Source organism: Enhydra lutris, unplaced genomic scaffold, assembly GCF_002288905.1.
Source record: "Enhydra lutris kenyoni isolate GAN:26980312 unplaced genomic scaffold, ASM228890v2 scaffoldscaffold38, whole genome shotgun sequence".
NCBI lineage: Eukaryota > Metazoa > Chordata > Mammalia > Carnivora > Mustelidae > Enhydra > Enhydra lutris.
In genome coordinates, this window is record NW_019154122.1 from 13,089,556 (window position 1) to 13,109,622 (window position 20,067).

General features: G+C 49.2%; 1 protein-coding gene across 5 annotated transcripts in view; it reads left to right on the forward strand.

Annotated features, from left to right (window-relative positions):
* LOC111154642 (calsyntenin 1) overlaps positions 1–20,067 on the forward strand; it is a 78,568-nt gene that overhangs the window by 44,107 nt on the left and 14,394 nt on the right. For 3 of the 5 annotated variants that reach the window (XM_022514399.1, XM_022514401.1, XM_022514403.1), the window contains exons 3-9: positions 10,129–10,158; positions 11,359–11,554; positions 13,341–13,549; positions 14,868–15,017; positions 15,138–15,323; positions 17,490–17,738; positions 18,086–18,207. In XM_022514399.1, the coding sequence (XP_022370107.1) occupies positions 10,129–10,158; positions 11,359–11,554; positions 13,341–13,549; positions 14,868–15,017; positions 15,138–15,323; positions 17,490–17,738; positions 18,086–18,207 (1,142 nt within the window). The remainder of the gene's footprint in view (positions 1–10,128; positions 10,159–11,358; positions 11,555–13,340; positions 13,550–14,867; positions 15,018–15,137; positions 15,324–17,489; positions 17,739–18,085; positions 18,208–20,067) is intronic. The other 2 variants (XM_022514400.1, XM_022514402.1) reach the window with 1 other exon arrangement.

Here is a 20,067-nt window from a genome sequence, read left to right on the forward strand (position 1 = left end):
ATTTGAGAAACTAATAAGAGAAGGAGTTGAGAGCCCAGTCATGGTGCTAACGTCATTGTATTCGCCACAGGAGACAGGCGAATCCGCCCTTTCCTTCTGGAGGTTTTCACGGAGGACGCGTTATTCTTATATTCTTTTTAAAAAATACAATCCACACGGCATAAAATCCACACAGCATGAAAGTGTACGGTTCACCGAGTTTGAGTATATTCACAGGATTGTCAACCACTGTCTGATTCCAGAACATTTTCATTGCCCTCAGAGAAGTGCCCCCAGCCACAAGCAGCCACTCCCTGTTCCCCTGCCCTTTGGCGGCCACTGATGTAGTTCGTGTCTATGGATTTATTCTGGATTTGTTGTGACGCGCGTCTTTCACTTCCCGTGGTGGTTTAAACTTCACCCATGCTTCAGTAGTCGCACGCGTCCGTCCTCCCTTTTTATTGCCAAATAACATTCCATCGCAAGGACATACCTCATTCCCCATGTATCCGCTCCTCAGCTGACACGCATTAGCACGGTTTCCACCTTGTGGTGACGGAATCCCACTGAAGGGAACGTTAGCATTCAAGTCTGCATGGACGGAGGTCTGCGGTGTGCTTGGGTGTACGCCTAGGAGTGGAGACGCTGTGCAAACGCTCTTACTAGAGCGTCCCTCGAGGGGAGCAGCTGCCAGGCCTCCTCCCCTCCTCTGTTGCCACAGCACCCATCCAGCCGCTGCACAGAACACTGCCCCCGCTGAGGCCATAGCTGGCAGGTGCGTCAGGAACACCCACCCCAACCTGGCCTTGAGTCCTGCCTCGGCCAACTACTGGCTGGATGACCTTGGGCAGATGACTAAGCATCTCCGGTCCCACTTTCATATGTTGTAAAACAAGGAGAGTGACGACACATACCTTGAGGGTTTGGGGATCATTCGCTTATTTATAAATATGAGGAGCTCAAAACAATGCCCGGTACATAGTAAGTGCTCTATACAGTGTCTGCTGCTGCTGTTATTAATGATAGAATATTCTAGAAACATTTTTTTATTTAACCTTCTGTGAGAAATAGTTTTCTGTCTTTCTGTAATAGTCTTCCTAGTGCTCCGTTTTCTCACTGAGTTTCTTAAATAGTTTTTTGGGTAAGACAGAGGCCCCATCTGGGGGCTTATTTTGATCTCAGATTGGTTCTGGTGATGACATGGGGTTTAGTTTACACCGTGCTGGGGCTGGGGCTGGGGCCGTGGGAGCATCCGGTGCTCGCCCAGCGTGGGGCAGAGGCTGTGGGTTCAGCAGGCTGTGGGGGACTGTCGCTGCTGCTGGCTTCCACGTGAGGGACTGGAGATGAGATAGGGTCCGTCAGCAGCATGACAGCCTTGTTCCTCGCTAATCCCCAGCGCCCCGGCCAGCATGTGGGTGTAGCCGATGCTCCCCAAACATGCGTGGAAGGAACGAGAGGCTTTGCCCAAGGTCACCCAGCTCAGAAACAGTGGAGCCTCCTTCAAGCCAGGCAGTCTGGCTCCGGAGTGGATCCGTGCGTTTGCTGAGTCCACTTCCCTCACGTTATCTTTGAAACACCGGAAACGTCCCGGCTCACGGTTGTAGCCTGTCACGGGCCAGGAGTGTGGGCAACCGCCAGAGTTCACTAGTCGAAGCCCCAAGATAAATGCATGGAGCGTTGGAAGCTTGGTCACCCGAGTGCGCTGTCAACGGGCTCCAGTCAGACGCTCGTGTTGAACACATAGGGTCCAGCCCAGATTGTTTCCTCAGGGGAGCCCAGAACCTAAATTCTTGGTACTTGTCAGCTACTCTAGGAAATTAAAATGAGTCAGTTCCTTACTCAACACATTTTCTGTAATCTGATTGCCTGAGTAGATGTGGGTATGAAAGTATGTTGCGTTTTATATGTTCCGTGGGGAATTAGGAGCTCGCATCCCTCACACAGGCCTTGTTCTGCTCTTCTGACAGCCACCTCTCCTCGCTGCCTGGAGGAGAAGGCCGAGCCCCCCCCACCCAGCCCCCCGGCCCCTTATTTGCAGGCTCTTCCCTTTACAGGGTTCCAGCCCAGCACTCACTTCCTGCCTTCCCAGATGGAGTTCAGGTCATTTATAAGATGTTAAACAGTTACGATAAGAAGAGAATCCAGGGGCGCCTGGGTGGCTCAGTGGGTTAAGCCTCTGCCTTCGGCTCAGGTCATGGTCCCAGGGCCCTGGGATCGAGCCCCGCATTGGGCTCTCTGCTCAGCAGGGAGCCTGCTTCCCCCTCTTTCTCTGCCTGCCTCTCTGCCTACTTGTGATCTCTCTCTCTCTCTCTCTCTGTGTCAAATAAATAAAATATTAAAAAAAAAAAAAAGAGAATCCAAAAGACATTTCAGGGCAAGAATGGGAACTTTATTTCGATACTTACTTAGGACCAGCTCAAATCTGTGATACTTTCCTCCATATTCTGTCATTTGTGTGACTCATGTGGCCTGAGGATAGCCAGTGGGGCCAATTGCCACACGTCACCACCCCAGTCTGCTGTTTTTTAGCAGACACAACTGGGCAGACGTGTTTGCCACAATGAGTTGGATAGATTTGGTTAAGCCCCATGAAATCGCCATTGTTCTATGTTGAAATATTAAAATATCAGAAAAAATGGGATGCTGGAAATTTCATGTGGTTCAGCCTAACATAAGGTAGTTCTCCATTGAGTTAGCAGTTTTTGGAATCTGGGTGTTAGGCCAGAAACCCCGTGTTAAGTTACGGACTAGAGGGAATTCTTTTTTTTTTTTTTTTTTTTTAAGATTTTATTTATTTATTTGATAGAGATAGAGCACAAGTAGGCAGAGCAGTAGGCAGAGGGAAAGGGAGAAGCAGGCTCTCTCCTGAACAGCGGGGCTCCATCCCAGAACCCTGGGATCATGACCTGAGCTGAAGGCAGAGGCTTAACCCACTGAGCCACCCAGGCGCCCCGAGGGAATTCATTTTGAGTGCAGTTGCCTTCAGGAGAGGTTTGAGGTAGTGACCACTAAATATTGGGTAGCCATGCCAGGTTTCCTGCAAAATGGAAAAAAAGCATAAAAGTTTGTCCCTGTCCTCAAAGCGCCGATAATCTAGGTAGAAAGGCAAAACCAGTGTTGACTAAGAGTTAAGTGAAGGTTACTCGGAGTTCATAATTTAGGGCCAAGAGGGCACAGCAGCACAGTCTGGGCTGGAGTCCGAAAAAGGCAAGACGGGTTCAGGAAGGTACGGGGGTGACTGGGCTTTAAGGGTGAGCAGAGCTGATGCAGCTGGTGAAGGTAGGGGACCCGCCGAGCGGGGTGGGAACCGGAGGGGCTTCTGAAGGGAGAGGAGGAGTCAGCTAGCCGGGCGTGTGGAGTGAGCCCGCAGTGCGGGGGCAGAGGGTTAGAAGTGAGTTTGGGGGCACAGGATTTCTGCTGCCATCCTGAGTAGATGGGATGTTTCTGCACGTGTGGTTTTTAATACCATGTCTGGGTCAGCCGGGCCTGCACGTGGAGTGCAGTCATAGACTCAGCTGTCAGTCTATACGTCCAGGAGGAGGGCCTAAGAAATCTGGATCCAGCCAGCAGGGTTTGGAAACCCCTGACCAGCCAGTCTCTCGAGCGTCGATTCCGTTCTCACTGTGTCCGAGCTCTCTAGTGACACTGGTTAAAAAGGCAGATTTACTGGGTTCCACCGCAGAGCTGTGGCGTTGGCATGTCTGGGGACAGAGCTCGACAAAGCATGTTTTTAACCAGCTTCTCAGGCAGTTCTTGGCACACGGAAATTGGGGGGTCGTGGCTATAACCAGTGAGGGGCTGGGAGGGTGTCACGCTTGGGTGTGCGGTGGCTGCTGCTCTCCCGTGCACGGAAACCAGGGAACTGCTCTGATTAGAGCCACGTGTGAGCTTGTCCCAGAAGTCAGCCTGGATTAGTCAGCGGAGGAGTCCGAAGTCACTGAAAATAAGGGTCAGCCTGGACACCGAGCTGGCGAGCACGGGCCCCCAGGCTGTGCAGAGAGAAGCGGGTTAGGGACAAGAGTGGGACTAGCAGGGACATGGTAGTGGACACTTGCTGCTCAGCAAATGTCTATTTTTCCTTCTTAACAGCCCCTGACCTCTTTCCTCCTGGGTTCAGATTGGGGGATCTGCAGTCCGTCACCACGCCTTCCCCAGCCAGCTGCATGCCCTGCGCAGGCTGGCCAGCAGGTGCTCCCTCTGTGGGTACAAATATTGAGCAGAGGGACAAAGACGCTAATACTGTTTGCAGTTCTGTTCCACCTACCCAGGTCGTTTCTGCTCTGGGAGTGTTACGGCCCCTATTCCTGCCTTGGTTTCTGGCTCTTTCCAGGTCCTTTTCTCTGGCTTTGAAGTCCGTTCCATGAGCTGCTGATGGCTTTTCGCCGAAGTGCCTTTTTGCCTGAGTTAGCTGGAGTGGGTTTCCTTTGTGCCCACAGAACCCTAACTGTCCTAGTGACTGTAAGGAGTGCATGTAAGGGCAGGACTGCCTGGGAGCTGGGAGACAGTAGGCATGAGAGGCACCCCTCCCATTTAGGGGAGAGTAGTGTAGTGTGAGACCATATTCTGATTAGGAAGAAGACACAGAGAGAAGGCAGGGCCAGCCTGAAGCTGAGCTTTCTCCAAGGGATGGATGAGGAAGGGGTCAGCTGAGAACCCTAGACGTCGAGAAGTCAAGTCTGTACTTTGTTGGGTGTAACCATTGTCACATTTTTATGTTTTGCTTTAAAAAAAAAGCTTCAGTAAAGTTCTTTTGATTATTTTAGATGCTCTCAGGGAATGAGAGGAGAGAGAGCGGGGCAAGGGCTGGGGCGTTCGAGGTCAGCATAGGCTGGAGAGGTCCTCTGGGAAAGCTGGTGGGCCCTTTCACACATGCTGGGAGCGGGGCTTCGGTAGACTCACCTAGCAGAGCAGTAGTAGGTGTTCTGAATTGGCTGGGAAGGGGCAGGGCAGAAAGTAGAATGGGGGAGGTGATTCTGAGACGTCCTTCTTGCAAAGGCTGAGAGAAGGCTGAGTCCAGGGGAGCAGGCTGGGAATAGAGGGACAGAGATGCCCACGTGGTCACTGCGATGTGACCCATGGGATGCGTGTAATACACACGTAAGCGTCGCGTGTGAGAGAGCTGTGGGTACCAGGATGGAGGAAATAGCACAGAAGAATGGATCGAGACAGCTTAGAAGCTTAAAGTATCAGCTCCTGGGACACCTGGGCGGCTCAGTTGTTGGCCATCTGCCTTTGGCTTTGGGAGGTGGTCCCGGGCTCCTAGGATCAAGCCCCGTGTTGGGCTCTCTGCTCAGCGGGAAGCCTGCTTCTCCCTCTCCCACTCGCCCTGCTTGTGTTCGCTCTCTCGCTGTGTCTCTCTCTGTCAAATAAATAAAATCTTAAATAAAATAAATAAATAAATGTAAAAATAAAAAATCGGCTCCTGGGAGAATGGGGACAGAAAGTAACAAACTGGTCCCGTCTGGGGGAAGGAGGATCATAAATGGAGTGTAGTTGGAGAGGCAGTAGGATCCTCACTGTGAAAATTCCAAAGGAATCGTTCACTTTGTTGGCTGTATATTGTTCCCGCAGCAATGTTAAGGGAAGTCTGTCTGTTAGGGGTCACTAACCTATGGATGGAAGTGGCTTGAAGATAACTCCAGCAGACAAACCGGCCGGCATTTGGGGGGAGAAAGTGAAACAGACCCCAGAGTGCCTCACCTTCCTCTGTGCCCTGGTTCCCTAACCGGTACCAGCAGCCACACCCTGGGGGTTGCCCCAGACTCCTGTCTGTCTGTCCAGCCGGCTACCAAGTCCGGCCTGTCCTGAAGCTCCCTTAAATGTTTCTTCCTGAAACTGCCTTTGATGAACTCTTTTCAGATGCCATCAGAGATACCGCAGTATTTTGTTTACTTGCCCCTCGCCTTCCTCCACTCAGGCCCGTCTTCCTCATTAAAATTGGGGTCGTGGGGGCGCCTGGGCGGCTCAGTCGGTTAAGCTTCTGCCTTCAGCTCAGGTCATGATCCCCGGGTCCTGGGATCGAGTCCCGTATCAGGCTCTCTGCTCAGTGGGGAGCCTGCTTTTCCCTCTCCCTCTGCCTGCCACTGCCTCTGCTTGTGTGCTCTCTGTCTCTGTCTCTCTCTCTCTCTCTCTCTCTCTCTCTCTCACACACACACACACACACACACACACGCACACAATTGGGGGCTGTGGCTGGAGGGAAGAGATGGTCTGCTGCCAGGTCTGCAGATGGTGGCTCAGTGGGCTTAGTGGCGCGGAGGGTCACGCAGCTGGTACGGAAGACCCAGGTCTGCCCGAGTGTGAGGCCGGCGCTGCTCCTGCCACAGCAAGCCCCCCCGCCAGACGGTGTCTCAAGTCGTTCTAGGGGAGAGGACCCAGCCTGCTGGCAATTTAATAAGTGCGTGGATTTGAGGCGCCAGATCCTCTTGGAGCAGCCCACGATTCAAGGAGCCCTCTTAAACACTGAAAACAGGCGGGGATACGTAGGAAAGACAAAAGTACACACTTTTGCTGTTCTCATTATAGATCATCCAGTCTCTTAGAGAGCAGCCTGGGAATACAGGTGTTTCAGAATAATTTATGTTCTTTTATTTGGTGATCACACCATTTGAGAGGCTATTCCGTGACCCACTGGAATACAGGCACATGTTCAGAGCTGTAGTTCGCGTTCCCATTCCCCGATCCAGACCTTCCGTCCGCGCTGTCTGCCATGTCGGCTGCAGGGAACTTAGTCATGCTTGGGTTTCGCAATCATAATCCCACGGCCTTGTCCATACCTTCAGAGCACAGCCCGAATCCGACCACTTCTCACCACCCACACCGCCCCCCATCCTGACTTTCAGCTTCTCGTGCCTGCGTTACTCCAGTAACCATCCTTGCCTGCTTGTAGACTTATTTCCAACACATCAGCCAGTTGGATTCTTTCAAAATAGAAGCCATATTTTTTTCTCTGCGTAAAACGTTCTAGTCATTTCCTTCTCACTCGGAGGACAAGTGCAGTTCTTGCAGCAGCCTCTGTAGCTTCAGGCTCCATGTCTTTGTTGGACCCCCTCTGCTGGCCTCCTTTGCCCAGCCTCTGCAGCAGCATCGGCTTCCTTGTTCCTAAGCCAGGCCAGGCCCTGGCCTTTCCCAGGGCCTTTGCACTTGTTGTACTTGCTGTTCCCGCTCTGAAATTCATCCCTCGATAATCATGTGGCTTGTTCCCGTCATTCCCTCTGGTTTTTACTCAGACATTATCAACGAAACCTCCCTGAACACTGAAATATAAAATTGAAACACCCCATTGCCTTCCTACACACTCTATGTTCCCCTCCTCCCACCTCCCAGCCTGGTATCTCAGAGGAGAGAGGGAGTGTACATCTTTTGGCAAACAGTTCCACTCCTTGTGATAATCTCATGGTTTCAAGGACGTTGCCTGAATGAGCCTCTTTATCCTTTTATTCAGCAACACACTGTATGGGCAGCATTGCCTACGTCAGATACCTCACGGCAGGGTCCGAAATCTGCACTCACCTGTGCAGCAGCCTTTGCAGGAAGGCCCCCGCTGTCACTCTCAGGGATGCCAGCTCAGATAATGTGTGTCTGGATCACTGTTGCCTCCTTAGAAGAGCAAACTCCGAGTGGAAAAGTGAGCAACTTGCCTTACCTTAAAATGCACTGTGCAGTATTAATATACACCTAAAAGAAGTGCAAACATAGCAGAGTGAATGAGGTCATTCGGGAAATGTGCCACACCTGGCCCTCAGCAGTTCTCTACGTAGAGGTGTATCTGTTGGCGATCAGCAAACTTCTGCAAGCGGCTGGTAGTGTTTTAGACTTTGTGGCCCACAGGGCCTCTCTAGCAGTGACCCAGGTTTGCCACTGGCGTGGAAAAGCAGCCGTAAACCGTACATAAATAAATGAGCATGTCTGTATTCCAATAAAACATTACTTACAGACCCTGAACTGTGAATTTCAAACAATTTGCTTGTGCCACAAATATTCTAAAAAGTAAAAACCACTCTTAGCTTCCAGGCTGTTGGAGAACACAGAGGCTGGGGTTGGCATGCGGGCTGTAGTTTGTCTGCCTGGACTCCAAGCAGCTCTGTCCAGTGGAGCTTGCTGTGGTGACGGAATCGTCCTGTGCCCGCCTCCCACACTCCGTAGCTATGCGTCATGTGTGGCCGTTGAGCACCTGGCGTGTGGCAGCCAGGGCACTTGAGGAACTGATTTTTAATATTAGTCAATTTTTTTAAAAGGTTTTATTTATTTATTAGAGAGAGCATGAGTTGGGGGGGAGAGGCAGAGGCAGAAGGAGAAGCAGGCTCCCCGCTAAGCAGGGAGCTGGATGCAGGGCTCGATTCCAGGACCCTGAGATTGTGACCAGAGCTGAAGGCAGACGCGTCACCGACTGAGCCACCAGGAACCCCAGGATTTTCAATTTTAATATGAATTTTAGTTTCATTTTAAACAGCTCATGTGGGCTAGTGGCTCGTTTGGGGCAGTACGGGGCCTATAGTGGCTGTGAATGTGCGGGAGAAAGCATGAACAGCGTTGTTCAGTAGCAGAAACCAGGAACGATGGCACACTCACTTGGTGGAAAATACCTATAATAATAGCGAACATCTGTTGAGTGCTTTCTAGACTCCAGGCCGTGTTCTAAGCACCTTACCTGCTCTAACTCCTTGGATTCTCACGAATGTAGTAGTGAAAAGAAATAAACTGTCTTCTGTGTCCACCAGGGATGAATGACTCTTAGATGCACAAGGTTGAGTGAAAAAGTAAGTCACGGGGCATCTGGCGGGCTCAGTCAGTAGAGCATGCCACTCTCGATCACGAGGTTGTGAGTTCAAGCCCCATGCTGGACATGGAGCCTACTTTAAAAAATAAAGTAGGGGCATCTGAGGGGCTCAGTCAGTTAGGCATCCAAGTCTTGATCTCAGCTCAGGTCTTGATCTCGGGGTCGTGGATACGAGCCCTGCATTTTAAGGAGGCTCCTGCCCAGTGTGGAGCCTACTTAAAATGAAAAGAAAAAAATGAATTAAAAAACTTTAAGGGGCGCCTGGGTGGCTCAGTGGGTTAAAGCCTCTGCCTTCAGCTCAGGTCATGATCCCAGGGTCCTGGGATCGAGCCCCACATCGGGCTCTCTGCTCCACAGGGAGCCTGCTTCCTCCTCTCTCTCTGCCTGCCTCTCTGCCTACTTGTGATCTCTCTCTGTCAAATAAATAAATAAAAAAAAAAATCTTAATTAAAAAAAAACTTTAAAACAACAACAACAAAGCAAGTCACAAAAATTGCATACCACGTGATACCATTTTTCAGACCTCACACGCAACATGAAACACTGTTCAGGGATAAACAAATATTTGGTAAAACCATTGGAAAGCAAGGGAATTCAGGTATGTTGCCTTTGGGGGAGAGGAGATGTCCCACTGAGGCCGGCTCCATCCCGAAGAGGCGGTGGGACCCCGACCTCCCGACCTCCTGAGCGGCTGTGTGCGGGCACTCCTCTGTGTAGCCCTGGGTAGGGGGTTAGCAAGCAGCCGCTGACTTCGGAGAACATTGTCTTCACTAAAAGCCCTGGTCATTGAGGTGTCACAGCAGTTAGGACCAAATCTGGTTTCGGTTCATATTCAAGCAAATGTGTTGCTTTTGTGGGTCCTTCGGATTAGAAAACGTGGTTCTTTCTGCAGCTCAAAAACAAAGTGTTAAAACCCTTTGCTCTAGAGGTTTGTTTTTGTTTGTTTGTTTGTTTCACCAAATCCCGTGCTGGGTGAAGTGTTTCCAGAATCGGGCCACAAGAACTTAGTGTGAAAATGAAAAGTCTGAAAACTGTAAAATAATAAATAGGCTTACTTATTAACCGTACCGTGAGAGTGGTCGTTAAAAATGGTCCAGACAGCACCGGAGGGCGACATGAAATTTTACAGATTTCACGTCCAGGCCGGCGTGATTTCAGCATCACGCAGTGTGTGGTGTTGGGGTCAGAGACATTTGTGCTTCTGAGGACCTGGCTCGCTGTGGCCATTCCAGCGAGGGGCTCCTGGGCTCACTGTTGAATGACGTCAAGCTTTTCTATGTAAATATGTGCATCTTTGACTTTTTTTCCTTATTGTTCCATCTTTATTCTTTCCTGCATTACTGACATGGGTTTGTCTTTTCTCCCTTTAGAGAGTTTTGAGGTGACAGTCACCAAAGAAGGTGATGAAGGGTTCTTTCTATCCCTCTTATGATTATTAACCCACTAACTTTGTTTATAAAATTGGGAATCAGCCCTTAAACAAAAGAAACTGTCATGTTCTTTTACCCTGATTTATTCTCCTACTTTGTTTCTATTTTTAAATATCTTGATGGAAATTATATGTAACCAAACCCTTGGTTAGAAATATCTGGACATCAGACATCCATTTGAACTGTACGGATAATGTACATTTTTTTCCTCAATTGAACTTCAGAGATTGACTTTGTAACCGTTTTCTGTGAGTTGTAATTTTGGAAGAGGGCAGTCTTATTTTTATGTGAAATCCATTTTTCTGAAGTTTGATATGTACAAGAAAACATTTATGTTTGTTCTCCCACAGGCAAGAATGGAAACCTAGATTTTCACTCCTAATTAAGCTCTGAGCTGGCTTCCATGTACTGATGTCCCCAGGCAGGCTTCTTTTTTAGGTCCGATAGTCTAGTTTTGGAAACAAGTCTAGCCAATCCCTCCCCGTGACAGAACCGATCTTAACAGTAGACTGTAGCCGTTGAAATGGATGCCTGAGAAGTTGGTATTTCTACCTTTCTCATTCGGTAGTTTGTTTTGATTCCCTAATTTTAGCCAGGCTCATTGCACAGGAAGACTTGTTTCTTTTGATTTTTCTTTCTTTCTTTTTTTTTTTTTGGACAGAATTTCTGTAATTATGATGCTGAACCTATATGTCACACTCCTTCCTCTCTCGACACTTAACTGCATTTTAGCCTTCTCTCTGGTCCAAATAAAAATGGCTACCCGGCTGTCCCCAGTAGCTGGGGACAGTTCCTCCGTGTTATCAGGCCACGGCTGTTTGCTAATGAGACTGCTTTTACCCTGGAGCTGTCTTAAGTACTCCTGTGAAATGCCTGTCTATATTTTCTCTTTTTATCTTTTGTACTCCTGCATGAATGGATGCAAAGTTAAGCAAGTTGCTTGGAAAGCCAGAACATGCTTCTTTTTACTAAAGCCCCAGAACTTACCCCCGTCAAAGCACAGTGCCCTTGCTTTGTCCACAGACCCTCTGAACCCCTGGCTGCTGGACTGTTGTCGTTTCTTTTCCTTTTGGGGGTGTGGGGCCGGGGAGGGGAGGAGAGGGGAGGGCGGGGGTACATGCAGACTCGGGGAGGGCAGAAATTCTAACCTGCGCTGCTTTGACTCCCTAGGTGAGATTTGTGGATTTAAAATTCATGGGCAGAATGTCCCCTTTGACGCAGTGGTGGTGGATAAGTCCACTGGCGAGGGACTCATCCGCTCAAAAGAGAAGCTGGACTGCGAGCTGCAGAAAGACTACACGTTCACCATCCAGGCCTATGACTGCGGCAAGGGGCCGGATGGCGCCAACGTGAAAAAGTCGCATAAGTAAGTACGCCGGGCAGGGAGGCGCGTGCGGAGAACGGTCGTGACCATTGTCCCTGTCCCCAAGGCTCCGTGGGGTTCGTTTTGTTTTAAGATTTTATTTAATTTAAGGCAGAGGCAGAAAAAGAAGGAGAGGGAGCACAAGGAGAGAGAGCAGGGGGGAGAGGGAGAGGGAGGAGTGGACTCCCTGCTGAGCGGGGAGCCCAACGTGGGGCTCGATCCCAGGACCCCTGAGCCAAAAGCGGACATTTAACGGATGGAGCCACCCAGGCATCCCCCAAGGCTCTGTGTTTTTAAAGATGAAGCAGAAGATACTTCTGGGTTGTCCCCCATGACACTGTGAGTTCTTCAAGGGCAGGAATCTTGTCTGTTTACCCCACAGCATTGGATGTTGAACTAATAAATGAAGGAGTCATTTTATCCCACCAAATACTGTTAAAGAAACTAAGGCCCTACGCTGAAAATTGGAAAAGCCCAATTTTTCTTGAGGGAAGTATTTTGTTGTTAGAGGTTCCTTTTTTGGGTGAATTCTAAGGGTCTAGAATTCCTGCGTGCCACGCCCCCTCCTGGCTGTGTCCCTGTCCTTCCTGCCTGCAGAGAACTGGTGTAACAGACAGGCTCCGGACAAGACCTAGATTTAGACAGAATGCAGTCTCTTCCTGTCTTTTTTTTTTTAAAAGTAAAACCCGCCGGGGTTTTTTTTTTTTTTTTTTTTTTTTAAGATTTTATTTATTTGACAGCACAAGCGGGGGAGTGGAAAGCAGAGGCAGAGGGAGAAGCAGGCTCCCCACAGAGCAAGGAGCCCAAAGCGGGGCTCCATCCCAGACCCCCGGGATCATGACCTGAGCCAAAGGCAATCCCCAACCAACTGAGCCACCCAGGCACCCCAGAATCCAGTCTCTTCTCCACCACTTGCTCTCCCTTTGGCATTAGGCCAATTTCGTTTTGTTGAGTCTCAGTTTTTACTTAGTGCCTGGGCTAAGGAGAGAGGGACATGTCGGGGGTAATAGCACATGACCCTCTGTGAGGGTCAGGGGGACACATGGCATTGGGCGTGGAGGGTCTTGGTGAACACTGGGGTGCTGAGAGCCAGCGAATCACCTTACCGTTGTCCTTGAAAAAGGCCTTACTTCAGTCAGAGATCTTGTCCGAGTCAGAAACATGCCCTGAACAGTAGCCCTTGACACTGACCATTTCCGCCCTTTACAGCTGGGTCTGATGGCACCTTTAGTGCCTCTTGCCCGAGCTGGGGAGGTGGAACGTGGCAGCAAGGGGTCTGCTAGGAGGGGAAAGCTGAGATCACGTTGAAGTCCTTTGTTTGTTGGGTCAGTAATGGGCAACAACGGGTTGCTAGTGGTCTTGGTTCCATAGAAGCTGGACAGAACGGTTTCCAGGCTCCCAGACTCCCTGTCCATGTTTCCCGTCTTCTGTGTCTTACCCCCACTTCCTTGGGCTCTAATTTTGTCTTATCTAGTTTATCTCCCTTCCGCGTGCCCTGTCCCATACTGTCAAGAAAACTCTAGTCTCTTTTATTTTGTGCAGCTGCTTTTCTTTATTTTACCAGCCGCCTCGCTCTTGGGGTCTGGAGGAATCGACTCAAATTCCTGTTTTAACTTTCTAAACTTGTCTCCACACTAAAGTAAAAACAATCACTTGTTTAATTTTGATCTCCGTCATTTGAACTTCATGAAACAAGATCGTAGCAAAAGATACATTTAAAACCAGGAAAGAATTGGTACGCTCGGGGTCAAAAAGCAAACCGAACACACAGCTTTTCTTCTTCTTCCAGAGCAACTGTCCACATTCAGGTGAACGACGTGAATGAGTATGCACCGGTGTTCAAGGAGAAATCCTACAAGGCGACCGTCGTCGAGGGCAAACAGTACGACAGCATCCTGCGGCTGGAGGCCGTGGACGCCGACTGCTCCCCTCAGTTCAGCCAGATTTGCAGCTATGAAATCGTCACTCCAGACGTGCCATTCGCCATTGACAAAGATGGTAAGTTGGAGGAGCAGGCCTTCCTGACCGGGGAGACGGTCCGTGGACAGGTCTGCACGCGGGCGAAACTCAAAGATCCGGATGATCTCTGCCCCTCCCTTCAGGCTGCTCTAGAAAGTACCCCAAGCTGGGGGCTCATACGACAGACGCTGGCTTTGTCGCGTGGTTCTGGAGGCTGGGAAACCAGGATCGTGGCACTGGCAGACCCAGGGTCTCCTGAGTCCTGAGGCCTGGTTCACCGGTCTCGATCTCGCTGCGTCCTCACGTGGCAGGGAAAGAGAGAGCCCTCTGGATCCCAATGTGGGGGCCTCACGACCTCACCTAAACCTGAGTTCCTCCCCCAGAAGCACCTCCTTATAACTGCATGGTGTGGGGTGCTAGGACTTCAGTGTACGGGTTTGGGAGGCACAAGCATTCAGTCCATAGCAGAGCCCTTCTGGTGTGTGTGTGTTTCATATCTTTTTACCCTGTCCCCTGAAAGCCTCACTTCTGGCACCTGAAATCGTGTGTTCTTTATGGCGCACCCTTCTTTTTCCTCTCCCAAGGTCTAAAAAATCCCCCACTTCACATATTTTTAATCTGTACCTTCTCACCTTTTCATCAGTGCGCGTCAAAAAGACTGACCTTTGGTTGGTCTGTTTTCTGTTCTTCGTTAGATTTGGATCTTCTGCCTCATCTGACCGTGAAGGTTTATGCCTTCCTGCCAGATCCTCCCATCCCCCGTCATTGAGCAGAATGAGCTCGTGCCAAAAAAATCGCTTCTTGATTAGTTTATGGCTTCTTGATGGTGATACAGGGTCTCTGCTGTTAATGCACCATCCAGAATCTTCTCAGGAAATCACGGACATTGCGAACACTTTGCAGACATCCACACTCACATTCAAAAGCAGGCCCCTCCGTTCTAGGGGGTGGGGGTAGGGACTCTCTCTGCCTCTCTCCGACACACACACAGAGGAAATCTTTTAGCAAGAAATAGATTTAGTGCAGCTTGATCTTGTGTTCCGTATTTGAAGTACTTGAGTTATTTTGTCTTCTTTCTCCTCTTTCATGCAAACTGCTTAATCTTAAAGCAAATACATAAAACCAAAATAGAAAAACCATAGGAATAAATGAAGGTTGAATTGTGTAGACACGTTCCCTCTGTTGACAAAGTCCTTCAAGGTGGACTCAGTGTGTTCAAGCTCAAGACAGCCAGACTGAACGTTAAGGACCTGCGGCTGGAGCTTTCTTTCCCCTCAGTGTTGATGATGCTTGAAGCCCGTGACTTTGTATCCCCGCCCGGCTCCGCGTTCTCACTGTTGCCTCTGCCCCCTGGAAGGTTATATAAAAAACACAGAGAAGCTGAACTACGGGAAGGAGCACCAGTACAAGCTGACGGTCACCGCCTACGACTGTGGGAAGCGGAGGGCAATGGAGGATGTCTTGGTGAAGGTCAGCATCAAGCCCACCTGTACCCCGGGGTGGCAAGGTGAGCCTCGTTCTCCTTTCTCCTCCCGCACCTGTTCTTTAAACGGTGTTGACCAGAGAAAACTGAAGTGTGTGAGTTTTCTTCCTTTCTCCCCACCCCCGGGTTTGTGGACCGACCCAGGATGGAACAACAGGATCGAGTACGAGCCTGGCACGGGCACCTTGGCCCTCTTCCCCAACGTCCACCTGGAGACGTGTGATGAGTCCGTGGCCTCGGTGCAGGCGACTGTGGAGCTGGAGACCGGCCACATCGGGAAAGGCTGTGACCGGGACACCTACTCGGAGAAGTCCCTTCACCAGCTGTGTGGTAAGGGGGGGCCGGCCCAGTGGTCTCCCCAGAAGGCGAGAGACCCCCTCTCAAATGGAAGGGGATGTGTGTGTGTGTGTGTGTGTGTGTGTGTTGCTGGTCAAAATCAGACACTGAAACACACTTGGACCCTCTGAAAGGGCTGTCACTGTCTTCCTGGCTAGTTTTCCTATTGGGTGGCTTTTAGGAGGTTCATAAACCCCTGTCAGTCTATTCCGAACATTACGGGCACGTGCATTTTAAGAACCAATGATTGGAGGAATGTATTTCTCTAACCGAGGGCATCCTCCAAAGAGGGATTACATAAGTGGATTGAGTTTGAAACGAAAGGAGATGTTTATCTCAAGATAAAGAAAAAAACGTAGGTAATGCAATAGCTTTTGGCAAACGTGAAGCGGAAAATCAAAAGTAAGGATACTCCCATGTCCTTTCGAGTCTCAGCAGATTCTCTTTGCCATAAACATTATGTGAATCAGAGACCAGTGGCTACAGATCTGATTAAAGCCTGGCGCTATCTTCACCATCAGTTTTTCTGGTTTATCTAAATGAGGCAGAGGTGAGGTGTGGATGCCTGTCGTGGAAAGTGCTGAGGAAGACTGTTTGCTTTCATCAGGGACAAAACACCTGTAACTTGAATGAGGTCTTCACGATCCGGGGGTGTTTTGTGCTTCAAGAGCTACTCAGTGTTGGCTCTGCCAGATGCACCAGCCCTTGCTTACCTGTCTCTCCACCGGCCTGGTAACAGCCAGCAGATTTAGGATTTCTTACAAAACTGGAAGAAGCAAAAGCAAAAAAGTATATTATACTCTGGTGTGGCATGATTCTGAGTCCAAATAGTCATATACTTAAATACGTATATAGTTAAGAGAACTGGGGCATATCCTGTTTTGGTTTTTTGTGTCTTTTTTTTTTTTTAAGATTTATTTGACAGAGAGAGAGATCACAAGTAGGCAGAGAGGCAGGCAGAGAGAGGAAGGGAAGCAGGCTCCCCGCTGAGCAGAGAGCCCGATGCGGGGCTCGATCCCAGGACCCTGAGACCATGACCTGAGCCGAAGGCAGAGACTGTAACCCACTGAGCCACCCAGGCACCCCGGGCATATCCTGTTTTAAACTATGTGTGGGGAGGGGCAGAGCGAGAGGGAGATGCAGATGCCCCACTGAGCAGGGAGACCGATGCGGGGCTCGATCCCAGGACCCTAGGATCATGACGAGAGCCAAAGGCAGAGGCTTAACGACTGAGCCACCCAAGCGCCCCTATACATATTTAAGTATAATGTTTAAAACTCATTTTATCTCCAGTGTCATGATTTTTTATGGTGTCAGATGAACATTTCCTCAACAGAACAGTTTAAAGTCAGGAAGAATGGAAAGGATTTCCTATGCGGGTGCTTATGAAACTGTATGCTCTGGACTTCCACAAGTGCCTGACAGGCCTATGAAGGAGGTGGCAGTGACCTCATTTTTACTGAGGAATGAACTGTGACTGGAGGAGGATAGGGTCACACTTTTAGGGAGTGGCAGGCGCTCACATCTGACCAAGGTTATGTGTTAGGTGATGTGGCTCTGAGGACCAGGTGACTGGGAGAACTTAGGCTTCTTCTGTGGACGCATTTAAACGGAAATTGCGCTTGGCAATATATGATAGCTGGAAGATTTTTTTCATGTTCTTTGGCTTCCTAATTCCATTTGTAGGAATTTATGGAATCACACAGAGGTCCTCATAAAGGCAGGGTTCATCATAGAAAAGAGTAGGGACAACGTCAGTGTTCACTAGGGAGATTAGTTAAGTCACAGTATATCTGTTCCTTTCACACATTTAAAATTATGCTGTAGAAAAATATTAATGGGAGTGTGGGTATGTACGCATATCACTAGACTTCATTTTTATAATAAGTATTCGTAAGGAAAAGACTGGAAGTGTTTATACACAGATGTTAATAGTGGATATATTTCGGTGGGATTGCAAGTAAGACTTTCTCCCTTTTTTCCTTTTTTAAAAATATCTGCAGTTACTATTTGTGATTTTTTATTTTTTAATCAAAACCGGGATTATAGACTGGGACTAGCCGGTTGTATAAGATAAGGATGTTGCATTAGTGTGGCTTTGAAACTGTACCTTTTAAGCCCTTCATGAAACATGTGTTGAGTGTCACTATGTCGGCCTAGGTGCTGCGTCAGGCACTGCCGAACTGCTCCCTTCCCCGAGCGGGTCCTTGAACTGGACTGTGGGCCTCCCCACCGACAACGGCCATGACAGCGACCAGGTCTTCGAGTTCAACGGCACACAAGCAGTGAGGGTCCCAGATGGCGTCGTCTCCGTCAACCCGAAGGAGCCTTTCACGATTTCTGTGTGGATGAGGCACGGGCCTTTTGGCAGGAAGAAGGAGACGATTCTCTGTAGCTCAGACAAGACAGGTAGGTTAATGTGCCGTTGGGGCATCCGTCATACTCAAGTGGCCCCCGAAGTGGTCGCTGGAGGCAGGGCACCTGACTTCCCCCAGAGGCTCCCACGGGCTGGTGGCGACACACGTGTCCTGTGCTCTGGGCTGGGGTACTGTGTCCTTGAGATACTGCACTACCCTTGGTGAGTTGGGTCCCACGTCAGTGAAACCCAGGGGTGTTTGTTTCTAAACTCTGCCTTGGCCCACCTGGAGAAGTCACTTGCGCTGATGAAACTATCTTCCAAATCCATTAAGGAAATGGCCTTTACTTCTCCACCGGGTCCTAAGTTGGCAATTTACCAGTAGGATTTCTCTCTGCAGACATGAACCGGCACCATTATTCCCTCTATGTCCACGGCTGCCGGCTTGTTTTCCTCCTCCGCCAGGACCCTTCGGAAGAGAAGAAATACAAACCTGCAGAATTCCACTGGAAGTTGAACCAGGTGCGTGCCTGGAAAACTGGCTGGGTTTGATCTTTCCGAGAGTATGAGTAGGTGTTGCAACCTTACGTGGGACCGGCTGTGTGGGGGCAGCTTATGGGCAGTGTGTATTTATGTTCTTGAGTCAATACGAAAATATAAAAAACTTTTTGCAACCTACGTAGATATTGTAGACACAGTTCTCTTCTAGTAACCACAGTGACCGTGTTCAGTTTCTTCTGATGACATTTCAAAAAAACTTTATTATGTAGGTGATAAGACGGCAAGTTAAATCCTTTGAACTCCTTTCCACCGAAAGCCTGTTTTTCATTTTATAAGTGTGTATTTTATGCATCCAGTATTAATATAAAGAAATTTTATGCCCTTTTTTTCAATCTTATTTATTTGACAGAGAGAGAGCGATCACAAGTAGGCAAAGAGGCAGACAGAGAGAGGAGGAAGCAGGCTCTCCGCTGAGCAGAAAGCCCGACATGGGGCTCGATCCCAGAACCCTGGGATCATGACCTGAGCCAAAGGCAGAGGCTTTGACCCACTGAGCCACCCAGGCGCCCCAAGAAATTTTATGCTTTAAATTCAGAATACTATGTTGTAATTTACTGAAATAAGCAGCATTTGCTTACAAATTGGGATGGAGATCCTGGTATTGGTTTATTCATTAGTTAAAGGCTTGGCTCCTGAACTGTGCCAAGGAGCCCCCGGGGGCCTCAGCAAATTGAGGGGTGCCACAGGTGCTTTAAGTTGTCACGGAGCCAGCAGCTGTAACATCTTTCAGAAACCTCACAAACTACTAGCTTGAGGGAGTTTACACTTTCGACATTAGGTCACGTTATAGCCCTTTTGATGATAGCGTATCTGTGCAAAGCCGCTTTCCCAGCAGTTTCTGTGATAAAAAGCAAGTGTCACGTGAAAAAAACCGACATGTGATAGGAAGCAGGGAGACACTGTACACTGGGGAGGCCTGTTCATTAAAATCACAGCAGATCATTTCTCCTCCTGATTTTGGTTTGGATCAAGACGGAAACCTGTGGCCCGAGCTCAGTTCTGTCTCGTGGAGTTAGTGGGCCAGAGCTGACAAATGTCTGCCTATAGTTACGGGAACAAAGCATCGTCCCCACTATGTACAAGGTAGATCGACGTGTGTGAGCACAAGCGAGACAGGAGGGCCGTGTGACAGTGCGAAGCGACGGTCCAGCTGGTAGCAGTCATCTCTTACTCGTGTCGTTTTCGTTTTCATAGAGAATCTGAGAAACTTATACATATGGTTTTTCAAGAAACTAAAGAAAGGCACAGTCCAGAAAAAACTCTGCCGTGTACGTAGAATTCGTAGGCCCAGTTCTGTTATAATAACCGCAGTCTCTATTTATGTATTTAGTTTCTTCAGATAACAGTAAAAAAAACTTCATTATGGGAAGTTTCAGCAGAGGTAAAAGCAGACAGATTAATGTAAAGAACAACTCCACGTAGCGTTCCCCTGGCTTCAGCAGTGCACACGTGGCCGGTCTGGTTTCGTCATCCCTGCTCAGTGTCGATGGTTGTTGTTACCTCCTCGAGTCAATGCCAGTTTGTTCTCTGGGGGGGTAATGCAGTTTGTGCCTCTGAATGGTAAGCAGAACTACAATTCTTTGGTTACATCTTAAATGTAACATCTTAAAAAATGAATAGGGCGCCTGGGTGGCTCAGTCAGATAGACGTCCAGCTCTTGATTTCGGGTCAGGTCATGATCTCAGGGTCGTGAGATCGAGCCCTGCATCGGGCTCCCCGCTCATGAGTCTGCTTTGGTTCCCTCCCTCTGCCCGTCCCAGGCTTGTGCATGCGCGCGCTCTCTCTCTCTCTCTCAAAAATAAATTTGACAGTTCCTTAATA